At 49.4% G+C, this 11,684-nt stretch overlaps 1 protein-coding gene across 1 annotated transcript in view; it reads right to left on the bottom strand.

Annotated features, from left to right (window-relative positions):
* Positions 1-399: 399 nt before the first annotated feature.
* The window catches only part of TFCP2L1 (transcription factor CP2 like 1), a gene marked incomplete at both ends in the record, with an annotated part of 55,931 nt that continues 44,646 nt past the window's right edge, over positions 400-11,684 (bottom strand). Inside the window, 4 exons of the mRNA XM_080689610.1 lie at positions 400-446; positions 1,468-1,519; positions 8,421-8,563; positions 10,909-10,991. Of these exons, the coding sequence (XP_080545736.1) occupies positions 400-446; positions 1,468-1,519; positions 8,421-8,563; positions 10,909-10,991 (325 nt within the window). The remainder of the gene's footprint in view (positions 447-1,467; positions 1,520-8,420; positions 8,564-10,908; positions 10,992-11,684) is intronic.

Raw genomic sequence — 11,684 nt, 5'->3', positions numbered from 1 at the left:
CCCACAATTCCAGCGAGGATACGGAGGGCAGGTGTGGATCACTAAGACCAGAAGCTCACTCGGAGGCCAGGGCGGAGGCGGGGCTGGGGGCAGTAGGGGGCAGCAGGACCCCAGTGAGGTTCCACTGAAGGGACGCTGAGAGGGCACAGGCGTCTCCACAGTCTGCCTCTCTAGAACAGGGCCGGGGAGAAGGACAAAGGCTGTTCATGAATTGGAGGCTGAGGGGAGAGGGGAGAGAAACCCCTGGCTTTCTGCATGCCAGATTTTATGTCTCGGGTTTGCTGGCTCGTGGTCTGTAACTTCAGAGGCTGGGCAGGCGCCCCTGGCCTCAGTCTTCCAGGTGAGACGGGGGCTGAGAACATGGTGGTCCCATGGGGCCGGAGCAGGTCTGTCTTCTGCTCAGAGTCCACATTTCAGGATGATGTGGTAGCCGTCGTTGCTCTCGGCTGCAAAAGACAAACTCTGCACATGCTTAACAAGAATAAAACGCAGCACTGGGATGGGGAGTCCCACGGGCATGAAGGTACTGCCGAGAATACCACAGTAAGGTTGCAAGACGCGAAGCCTGCTGACACAGCAGGGGTTTCTGCAAACACCCTGGGACTGGTCTTGCCTAGTTCTTTCTTGGTTTTTTTTTTTTTTTTTTTTTTTTGCAGTACTGGGAATTTAACCCAGGAGTGTCCTATCTCTGAGCTACACCCCCAGCCATCTTCTTTTTTTTTTTTTTTTTTTTCCCCAACAGTACTGGGGATGGAACTCAGGGACATTCTACTTCCGAGCTACATCCCCAGCCCTATTTTTTATTCTTTATTTTGAAACAGGGTCTTGTTAGGGCCTCACTAAATAGCTGAGGCTGCCTGCAAACCATGATCCTCCTGTCTCAGCCTCCCAAATGCTGGGATTACAAGGGTGTGCCACCACGCCCGGCTCCTCACCCCCAGCCATTTTTATTTTTTGTTTTGAAACAGGATCTCACTAGGTTGCTGAGGCTGGCCTCAAACCTACAATCCTTTCTCAGCCTCCCAGGTACTAGGATGACAGGTGTGTGCCACTACACCCAGCTGCCTCGCTCCTTCCTGACCAAGGGCCTTTCCACCCTTGCTCCATAGCTCTGCTCTGGCTCAGGCCTAAAGCTGACTGATCAGTGGACCAGAGCCTGAAACTCTGGGAAAGGAAGGGAAAATAAACCCTTCCTTGTCTTTTTTTGTGGCACAGGGGATTGAACCCAGAGGCATTCTACCTGAGCTAAACCCCCAGCCTGATTTTATTTCTTATGTGGAAACAGGGTCTCACTAAGTTGCAGAGGGCCTGGCTATCCTTGGCAGGAAGTTGTGCCTGCCTCTCCCACAGGCCTACGGGCTGGCCCAGTGGCCACCTTCTGGGTGTCCCACCGCCCAGCCAGCTCTCCTCACACCCCGTAACCTGGGGACACAAACATAGTCCCATTAAACAGAAAGAAGGATTTACCTTTTAATGTGCTCAGGATAAAGCAAGATTCATCTTGGAAATTCTGTACCATCTGAAAGGCAAAAGTGGAGTTTCCTCAAGATGAGCTGGCAGCATGAGAAGGTGTGGGGCGGAGCGCCAGTCCCCTGCTGCAGCAACATCTGTGTCATGTCTGCACAAAGGTAGACACAGCCACCTGCTCGGTCACTACGGAACCACTAAGCAATGGCTGGCCGTTGCCACCAAGAGGGCCTGGAGTTCTGCTTGTTCGAGCCTGTTTTGCTGAGTTACTGGGTCTTTTCATCTTTAGGACAGGAAGGTGTATGTATACAACAACAGAAAAAACTAAATACAGCCGGATGTGACAGTGCACGCCTGTAATCTTAGTACTTGGGGGACTAAGGCAGGAGGATCACAGGTTCAAGGCCAGAGTGTGGTAATGAGCCCTTGAGACTGTTTCAAAATGAAAAATGGAAAGGGCTGGGGGTGTATCTCAGAGGTAGAAAGCCCCTGGGTTCAATCTTCATTATCAAAAACAAAAGACAATACCCGAGTATGGCCACACGCTACATCACCCCTCTCTAAACAGCTGGCTATGTGCAGTGTTGTTGCCACAGGAGTCTAATGGAACAGAGTTTGCCTATATCCCTCCCACCCAGGGCTGCTGTGGCCACGGGCGGCCGTAGCACATTGCTCATATGCCGTGCTGATGTTGATATAAAGGACTCACTGTGCTACCAGCGCAGAAATACTATATACAGCACATGACTGTCGCTACCAAGTGATTATGTGACTAGTTTATGTATTTAGTACACAGCACTCTTTGTTGATGTTTTAGGTGACTGTGCCAGCAACCTCATACAGCTCAAATTTATTGCATTTTCTTGTGTATATAAGTGGCGCTGTGGATTGAACCCAGGGGTATTCTACCTCTGAGCAACACCCCCAGCCCTTTAATTTTCATTTTGAAACAGGGTCTTGCTGGGTTGCTAAGGCTGGCCTTCAACCTGTAATCCGCCCGTCTCAGCCTCCTGAGTACTGGGGTCACAGGTGCACACATCCCAGCTTATATCACCTATGTTTGTGGAAACAGCTCGTAAGATGCTGAGAAGGCATGTGTTGCTGAAGTGGCCCATGACTCCAGTCAAGAGCACTCTGGTAACCAGCAGGAGTCACACACCAGTGAGGCAAGATGGAGGAGGGAGCCAGGAGCCATGACGAGAGCAGGCTCCGTAGGTCCCATGATGACTTGCTCCTGCGACCACAGCTAGGCCTCTCTTCCCATCTCCACTGCCCCATTTGTAAAACAGGGCTCTTTCAGTGATTCAAAATCTAACCTAGATGTGGAACAAAGGGAAGTGGAGGGTGGGGCGAACACCTGTACAAAAGGTCACGTGACCCAATTGGGCTGATGTGCGCATTCTCCAAGTGTATACACAAAGCATGCATGTGAAGGTTTAGCTCAGCATTGTCTGTAACGGTGCAGCAGCCCAACGTCAACCCATGGTGAACCAATGGTGAGCTATCCCGCTTGCTGAGCCAGCGCACCTCAGCCCTGGTGATCCCATGGAGGACCGCGGTGCTGTCCACAACAGAAAGTTCTAAAGCAGGTAAAATAAGGTAGATGCAGTGACTGCATCTGGAATCCCATTACTTGGGAAGCTAAGATGGGAGAAGCATAGGTTTCAGGTCACCTAGCAGTGTAGTTCAGGGGTAGAACACCCCTGGGTTCAATCCCTAGCACCACAAAACAAACCAAAATAAGCCAGGCGTAGTGGCGCACGCTTGTAATCCTAGCATTTGGGAGGCTGAGACAAGAGGATCCAGGCTCGTGGACAGCCTCAGCTACTTAGTGAGGGCCTTTGCAACTCAGACCCTGTTTCAAAATAAAGAATAGGGGAAAAAAAAAAAAAAAAAAACCAGAGCTAGGGGTGTAGCTCAGAGGTAGAATGACCCCGAGTTCGGCTGGGCGTGGTGACGCACCGTGCTTGGGAGGCTGAGACAGGAGGATCACACAGGTTCAAAGCCAGCCTCAGCTACTCAGTGAGGCTCTCAGGAACTTAGTGAGACCCTGTTTCCAAATAAAATAGAAAATAGGTCTGGGAGTATAACCTGGAGGTAGAAAGCCCCTGGGTTCCACCCCCAGTACCACCAAAAAAAAAAAAAAATGACCCTGAGTTCTATCCCCAGTACTGCAAATAAATAAATAAATAAATAAATAAATAAATAAATAAATAAACAAAATAGGGTGAGGGAGTGTAGCTCAGAGGTAAAAAAAAAAAAAAAAATGCCCCTGGGTTCAGCCAGGCCTGGTGGCACACACTTGAAATTCCAGGGTCAAGGCCAGCCTCAGCAATTTCAGGACCCTGTTTCAAAGTAAAAAGGGCTTGCCAGGCGTGGTGGCGCACGCTTATAATCCCTGCACTTGGGAAGCTGAGACAGGAGGATCGCACAGGTTCGAAGCCAGCCTCAGTTTAGTGAGAACTTAGTGAGACCCTGTTTCCAAATAAAAATATAAGATAGGTCTGGGAGTGTAGCCCAGAGATAGAAGGCCTCTGGGTTCTACCCCCAGTACCACCAATAAATAAATAAATTAATTAATTAATTAAAAGGGCTAGGAGTTGTAACACAGAGGTAGAAAGCCTCTAAGTTCAATCCTTAACACCACAAAAAGAAACAACAACAAAAAAATAGAGGACAGCTGGGCGTGGTGGCACACGCTTGTAATCCCAGCATTCAGGAAGCTGAAACAGGAGGATCACAGGTTCGCAGCCAGCCTCAGCTGCTTAGTGAGACCCTGTTTCAAAAATAAAGAATAAAAAATAGGGCTGGGAGTATCATTCAGAGGTAGAATGCCCCTGGGTTCCATCCCCAGCGCCGCAAAAACAAACACAAAACAAGGCGGCAGGGTGTTCATAATATCTTCCAAAGTGGTCAGAAAAAGAAAACACAGGCCTGGGGTGTAGCTCAGAGGTAGAATGACCCTGGGTCCCTTCCTAACACGCAGACACACACATGTGTATGTGAGCACCTAAAATAATTATGTTAAGGAAACAAGGGAATGGTTAATACAAAATTCATACTAGCGAGTGGAGGAGGGAGAGTATGGAGCAAGCCCCAAAGTGGCCTCTAATATAATATTCCAGTGATCTGAGTGCAGAGGCATGGGTATGCACTAAACCCTACAATTCCTATCCACTTTTTGTATGTGTATCCTTTACTTCACAATACATACCTCAATCTTAAAATATATGTGTGTATGCATATGTATAAACACGTACACACAAGTATTTACACGACACACACACACTACTCAACAGCACAGCAAAGCCCCTTTCCAAATTTAAAAACTGCACCCACATCTTATCACCGCCCTGGATTCCTGCGCAAACCCTGCATCCAGCCACCTGCGGCCCTGCCCCTCCTGCAGGCCTAATGGCGCGTGAAGTACACTCATTCTATACCTCAGCCTGCGCCACCCAGCAGCCTCTGCAGCTCAGCCATCTGGGTGAGCCAAGCCCGAAGCAGAGCCCACATGGGCTTAATCAGTAACTCCCCTGTTTAATTAAGCACCCCTGCACCCTACGGCCGGCTCCGGCTGGCCTGGCTGCCTCCAGCACTCTGGACAATTAAGAGCCAAAGGTTTCCAATTGATTCGGGGTTAAGAGGCAAGGAGACTTCGGGGAATAAGAATGGCCTACTTAGCGGGGGTGTTCGGAGTCCTGTTCTCTGCTTCACTTGCTTAACTGCCTCCTCTCCAGGCTCGGCACGGGCCAGTCAGGGAAGAACTCCTGCAGGGACCCAGCTGGGACTGCGGATTGAACCCAGGGAGACTCTACAACAAACTACACCCAGCCCTTTTCTTTATTTTCAAGTAGAGTCTCACTGAGAGTCCTGCTATTTGCTGAGCTCGTCCTCCCATCTGTGATCCTCCTTCTCGCCCTCCCAAGTACTGAATTGCAAGTGGACCACTGCCCCTGCAGTGTTTGCATCTTTGAGATTTGCACACCATAGGAGGAAAGGTGGTGTCACTCAGGAGAGCAGACCCTGGGGTCCCAGAGCCTGGGGTGTGAGCCACCCGTTCTTCCTAGTCATGGCAACATAGTTAACTTCCCTGTGCCTGTTTCCTCTTCTCTGAGAAGACCAAGTTAGGATGAATAAGACATGTAGAAGCCAGGCGTGGTGGCACACGCTTGTAATCCCCGCGCTTGGGAGGCGGAGACAGGAGGATCGCGCAGGTTCGAAGCCAGCCGAGCTGGCTTAGGGGACCCTGTTTCCAATAAAAATTAAAAAAAGTCTGGGAGTGTAGCCCGGGGGTAGAAGGGCTTCCAGGAACCCCAGTACCACCAAAAAAAAAAAAAAAAAAAAAAGACATGTAGAGTATGCGCGCTCACTGTGGGTTGTATCGGGGCTCCATGATTGTCTTGTTTCTATCAGTTTGTTAAATAAAAATTATAGAAGGCCACTGTTTTGGACCAGGCTCCTGCATGAAGCCCCAAAAGAACAGGCTAAAAATCAGTACTAAAGTCACATATGCTGAAGCTCCTGGGTACTAAATGTGACCTTCTGAGAAACTGGGAGGAAAGAGAGGACAGTACTTGGGAGGCTGAAATAGGACAAGTACAGGTCCAAGGAAAGCCTTAGCAACATAGCAAGATTCTCAGCAACCTAGAGACCCTGGTGTGTGTGTGTATGTGGTGGTGGTGGGGTACTGGGGGTGGAGCCCAGGGGCTTTCTACCTCCAGGCTATACTCCCAGACCTATTTTATATTTTATTTGGAAACAGGGTCTCACCAAGTTGCTCAGAGTCTCACTAAGTAGCTGAGGCTGGCTTCGAACCCGTGTGATCCTCCTGTCTCAGCCTCCCAAGCACTGGGATTATAAGCGTGCACCACCACGCTTGGCAAGAGACCCTGTTTCAAAACAAAAAATAAAAAGGTTGCCAGGCGTGGTGGCACACGCTTGTAATCCCCGCGCTTGGGAGGCGGAGACAGGAGGATTGAGCAGGTTCGAAGCCAGCCACGCTGGCTTAGGAAACCCTGTTTCCAAATAAAAATATAAAAATAGGTCTGGGAGTGTAACCCGGAGGTAGAAAGGTTTCCAGGAACCCAGTACCACCAAAAATAAAAAATAAAAATAAAAATAAAAATAAATAAAAAGGTCTGGGGGCAGCCCAGTGTGATGGCACACACCTGTAATCCCAGTACTTGAGAGAATGAGAATGGAGGATTGCAGGTTCAACACTGGCTCCAGCAGCTTAGCAAGGCCCTCCTTCAAAATAAAAAATAAAAAGGGTTGAGCTGGGCATGGTGGATCACGCTTATAATCTCAATACTTAGGAGGCTGAGAAAGGAGAAAGGAGGATCGTGCAGGTTCGAAGCCAGCCTCAGCTACAGCCTCAGCTACTTAGTGAGGCTCACAGCGACTTAGTGAGACCCTGTTTCCAAATAAAATATAAAGAAATTGGCCTGGGAGTGTAGCCTGGAGGTAGAAAGCCCAAGGGTTCCATGCCCAGTACCACCAAAAAACAAACAAAGGGCTGCAGGTGAAGCGTACAGGTAGAATGCCCCTTGGTTTAATCCCCAGCACCAAAGAACACCTATTTCAAAGCAAAAAGGTCTGGAGGTACAGTTCCAAGGTAGAATGTCCCTGGGTTCAATTCCTGGTACCTCCCTCCAAAAAAGGAATATTTCAGTGGCAATTGAAGTTCTAGCTTCAATCCTCATTACCACAAAAGAAAAAATAAACAAAATAACAACAACAAAAATGGTGGCTAGCACGAACACAGAAGACCCATGGCTTATTTGGTGTCTCTGGTGTCGCCGCTTTTCTCCTTTTCTCCTGACCACAATCTGGCTAAGGGGGACAATCACTCCCTTCTGCACATCCAAAAACAGGCTCCAAGACACTGCTCAAACCTCCCAGGGTTGCTTGGCTCCTAGGAGGTAGTTTAGAAGAGGAACACCAGTCTAATTCCAATGTCCACATTTTATCCACTTTTTCTATACCCCCGCCCCCCAGCAAACAGCTTCCTCTACAACCTTCTACACAGGGGCTTTCAGAGCTTCTGGCACTGGCCTGGGGTCCACTTCAGGCTGAGTTGGGGCTCAGGGCCCAGACTACCATCACCAACACAGGTCAAAATCCTACTGGTTCAGAGCCCAAGATGGGACTTGGGGTCCCAGCTCAGTGTCACCCCTTACAGCTGTGTCACCTGGGACAACCAGTCAGCCTTTCTGGGCCATGAAACAGGATGACCACACACACACTTCCTGAGGGAGGCAACAGGATTAAATGCGCTTTAAACCCAGCTAGAACAAGTGAGCCTGGTCTACAGTATGGATGTTGAACGCCCCCCAAAGGCGTCTGTGTCCAGGCAAAAGTCCCTAACTTCGCTCTATTGGGCAGTGCTGGAACCTTAAGGAGGTGGAGCTAGAGGGGGGAGGACAGGCAAGTGGACCTTCCTGGCCACCCGGAGTGAGCGGCTTCCTCAGCCACATGCCCATCCACAATGTGCTGCCTCGACAGGACCAAGTGACCAGGGATTGAAGCTGTCAGCCGTAACAAACTCTTCTGGAAGGCAAGTTGAGGAGAGGCTTGGAAGTGTCTGTTCTACAATGTGCAAGGAAGGCCCAAGCAGCCAACAGCTTCCATGACCCTCCTGGGCCGCTGGCGGGCGCAGGTCAGGACCTGCGTGCCACTCTGCTGGCGGCTGCTGCACCCTGCACAGACCCGGGCACCCTGAGACCTTTACCACTTGGAGGCCTTTGGATGGAGGCCTTTGGATTTCTCACCTGACCGTCAGGTCTCTCACCACAGATGACCTTTAGCAACTGGAAGGCAGGTGAGGACAGCACCGAGCTCAGAGGGGCCAGGGGCAGCACTCAATAGCCACGGAGCTGTCACTCTTAGAGCAGGTGGCGTCACGTAAGCTTGTGTCCCCGTGCCCCACAGGGGCTGTCCCTGGTCCTCACCTCATTGCTCACCACCACATGGATACCCGTGGGGCCCTGTCGGTACACTCGCTGGATGTGCTGGGGGGGAATGCTATACAGGTTGGCAATCTTCTCAACCAACTCCAGGGTGGTCAGCTCCTCCAGGAAGATGGCATGGTACACTGCGAGAGAGAGAGAGAGAGAGAGAGAGAGAGAGAGAGAGAGAGAGAGAGAGAGAGAGACGCTAGCGCCTTGTTTGGTTGTTTTATTTATTTATTTTATTTTTTGTGCAGCCCACTGACAGACACACCAGGCCCTGGTTCCCTATTACTGTTTTAGGTTCTTGGAGCACTTATGAAAAATACAGACAGCCTCAGCTACTTAGAGAGGCCCTTCGCAACTCAGTGAGAACCTGTTTCAAAAATAAAGACTAAAAATAAAATAGGGTTGGGGTGTAGCTTGGAGGTAGAATGCCCCTGGGTTCCATCCCCAGTACCACCAAAAAAATAAAAATAAAAAGACATTCCCGAACTCACCAGACCCAAGGACCCTCGGTCGATGGTGTAGGGTCTGGAGGAGCAGCAGGTGATTCTGATTGTATGGCCAAGTGTGTACCTGCTTCGAGGGGGAAGGAGGCCCTGCCCCCTTCCAAACATCCTACTGTTTATTTAGATTTTCTTTTCTTTCTTTTTTTTGGTGCTGGGAGTAGAACCCAGGGGCTTTTCTACCTCCAGGCTATACTCCCAGACCTATTTTATATTTTATTTGGAAACAGGGTCTCACTAAGTTGCTGAGAGCCTCACTAAGTAGCTGAGACTGGTTTCAAACCTGTGCAATCCTCCTGTCCCAAGTGCTGGGATTACAAGTGTGCGCCACCATGCCCAGCAACATTCTACTGTTTAAAGAGGTCACTGGACGGCTTCAGAAGGCAGAATGACACTTAAAGATAGTTGTTCTAGCCAGGAGTGGCGGTGCATGCTTGCAATCCCAGTACTTGGGAAGCTGAGACAGGAGAATAGCAGGTTTAAGGATAGACTCAGAAAGTAGTGAGACTTTCATCAACCTAGGGAGCCCCTGTTTCAAAATATAAATGAAACAGGGCTGAGGGTGTAGACTGGAGGCAGAATACTCCAGGGTTCAATCCCCAGTAATACATACACACCAAAAATAAATAAATTCATTAAATTAAAGCAAAATCAGTCTGGGGGTATAGCTTGGAGGTAGAGCGCCCCTGAGTGCAATCCCCAGTATCAAAGAAAAGAAAAAAAGAAAAAAGAAAAAGAAAGAAAGAAAGAAAGAAAGAAAGAAAGAAAGAAAGAAAGAAAGAAAGAAAGAAAGCTGTTGCTGGGAGCAGAAGTGCACACCTGTAATCCTGGTAATTATGAAGGGCGGAGGCAGGAGGATCACAGCCTTCAGGCCAGCCTGGGCAACTCAGTGAGACCACATCTCAAAATAAAAATAAGCCAGGCATGTTGGTACACACCTGTAATCACTGAGACAAGAGGATCACAGATTTGAGGCCAGCCTCAGCAACTTAGCGAGTATTTCAAAATAAAAAATAAAAATAGGGCTGGGGATGTAGCTCAGAGGTAGAATGTCCCTGGGTTCACCATATGAAAAAAATTTTAAATGTTAAAAATAATAGAGCAACCCTGGGTTCAGCCACCAGTATCACATACAGAAAAGCAAAATACAATTCATTTAAATTCAAGGTTCCCAAGTTTCACTTTTAACTAGGGAACATAGCTTCGAAAAACATGATTAGAGGCATCATATTTTATTATTTATTTATTTATCTATTTATTTATTTTGTGGTACTGGAGGTGGAACCCAGGGGTTTTTATACCTCCCAGCTATACTCCCAGACCTATTTTATACTTTTATTTGGAAACAGGTTCCAAAGTTGCTGAGAGCCTAAGTAGCTGAAGCTGGCTTCAAACCTGTGAGATCCTCCTGTCTCAGCCTCCCAAGCACTAGGATTACAAGTGTGTGTCACCACGCCCAGCTCTATTTGTTTGTTTGTTTGTTTGTTTGTTTATTTATTTATTTATTTATTTACTGCACTACTAGAGTTTAAACCCAGGGGCATTCCACCTCCAAGCTACACCCCCAATACTATTTATTTATTCAGGGTCTCACCAAGTTGCTGAGAACCTCACCAAGTTGCTAAAGTTGGCTTTGAACCTTTCTCAGCCCCCAAGTACTAGCTCATGGTGCTCTTCCGTCATTAGCCTGCAAGTAACCACAAGGTGCCTGGGGTGCATCCCTGCTCCCGCTCCTAGGGGCTACACCTCTACCTAGCAGCTGGTAGAAAGCAGCTCTGCGCAGACAATCCTGGGTTCAACTCCTGGACCTGCCACTCACTGGAAGAAAGACCTGGGACCTCTCCACTTCTCCTGGGAAAACCCCACATACCGGGTGATGGGGTCGGCCCTCATGCCATGTGAGGACATGTGCATGGAGCGGGAGCACCCAAGCCTAGGAGGCTCGGCTGTGCTGCCCAGGGCCCAGGCTCCACCACACTCACCACTCAGGCCACTGTCCCCGCTGCCCTCGCGCTTCTGCTGCAGCTCCTGACAGACATAAATGGTCATCTTTGGCCTCACGTTCCTGGCAGGAGGAAGAGCAGATAAGTAGCACGCTTTGGTGGACCAAGTTCTGCTGTCTAGAATGTCCCAGAACACAGGGTGGGCCTGCAGTGAGAAGGACTCAGCAAGGGAGAGTGGGAGAGAGGGACGTGGTAGGCCTTTCTTGGAGAGAGGGGGGACAGGAAGGACCCACACCAGGCAGACAGGAGTCCCTGGGGAAGATGAACAGACCCCACACACATCCGGAACCTCACCCTGACAAGAAGGGCAGAGCTAGAACCCCCGTCTCAAAGGGGCTGGGGTGGCTCAGAGGAAGAGCATGTTCTTAGCACGCAGCAGGCCCTGGACCACAGTGCTGCCCCAGCCCACTTGCTACGTAGGCCTCACCCTCCCTCACACAGCCCAGGAGGGCCAGGGTCACCCATGTCCCAGGTAGGACTGAGGGCACCCCCTCCCTGTGCAGCTCAGAAGAGGCAGATCTGGGTGCAAACTCTGGTGTTCTCTCTTGATCTAAATGGCTCAGAGGTAGAACACCTCTGGGTTCAACCCCCCAATAGAAGAAAACAAAGCCTGTGCTGTCTACACATCACTATTTCAATTTAAGTGCAAAGCTGGTCGTGGTCAGCAGAGGAGCTCATATTTGGAATGAATGAGCCCCTGGTTTGATCCCAAGCGTCAAAAAGAAATTTAAAAATAACATTTAAAATTAAGTTGG

This window comes from Muscardinus avellanarius (assembly GCF_963383645.1).
Source record: "Muscardinus avellanarius genome assembly, chromosome: 2".
In the NCBI taxonomy this organism is placed as follows: domain Eukaryota; kingdom Metazoa; phylum Chordata; class Mammalia; order Rodentia; family Gliridae; genus Muscardinus; species Muscardinus avellanarius.
This window is presented reverse-complemented; position numbering and strand designations above follow the sequence as displayed.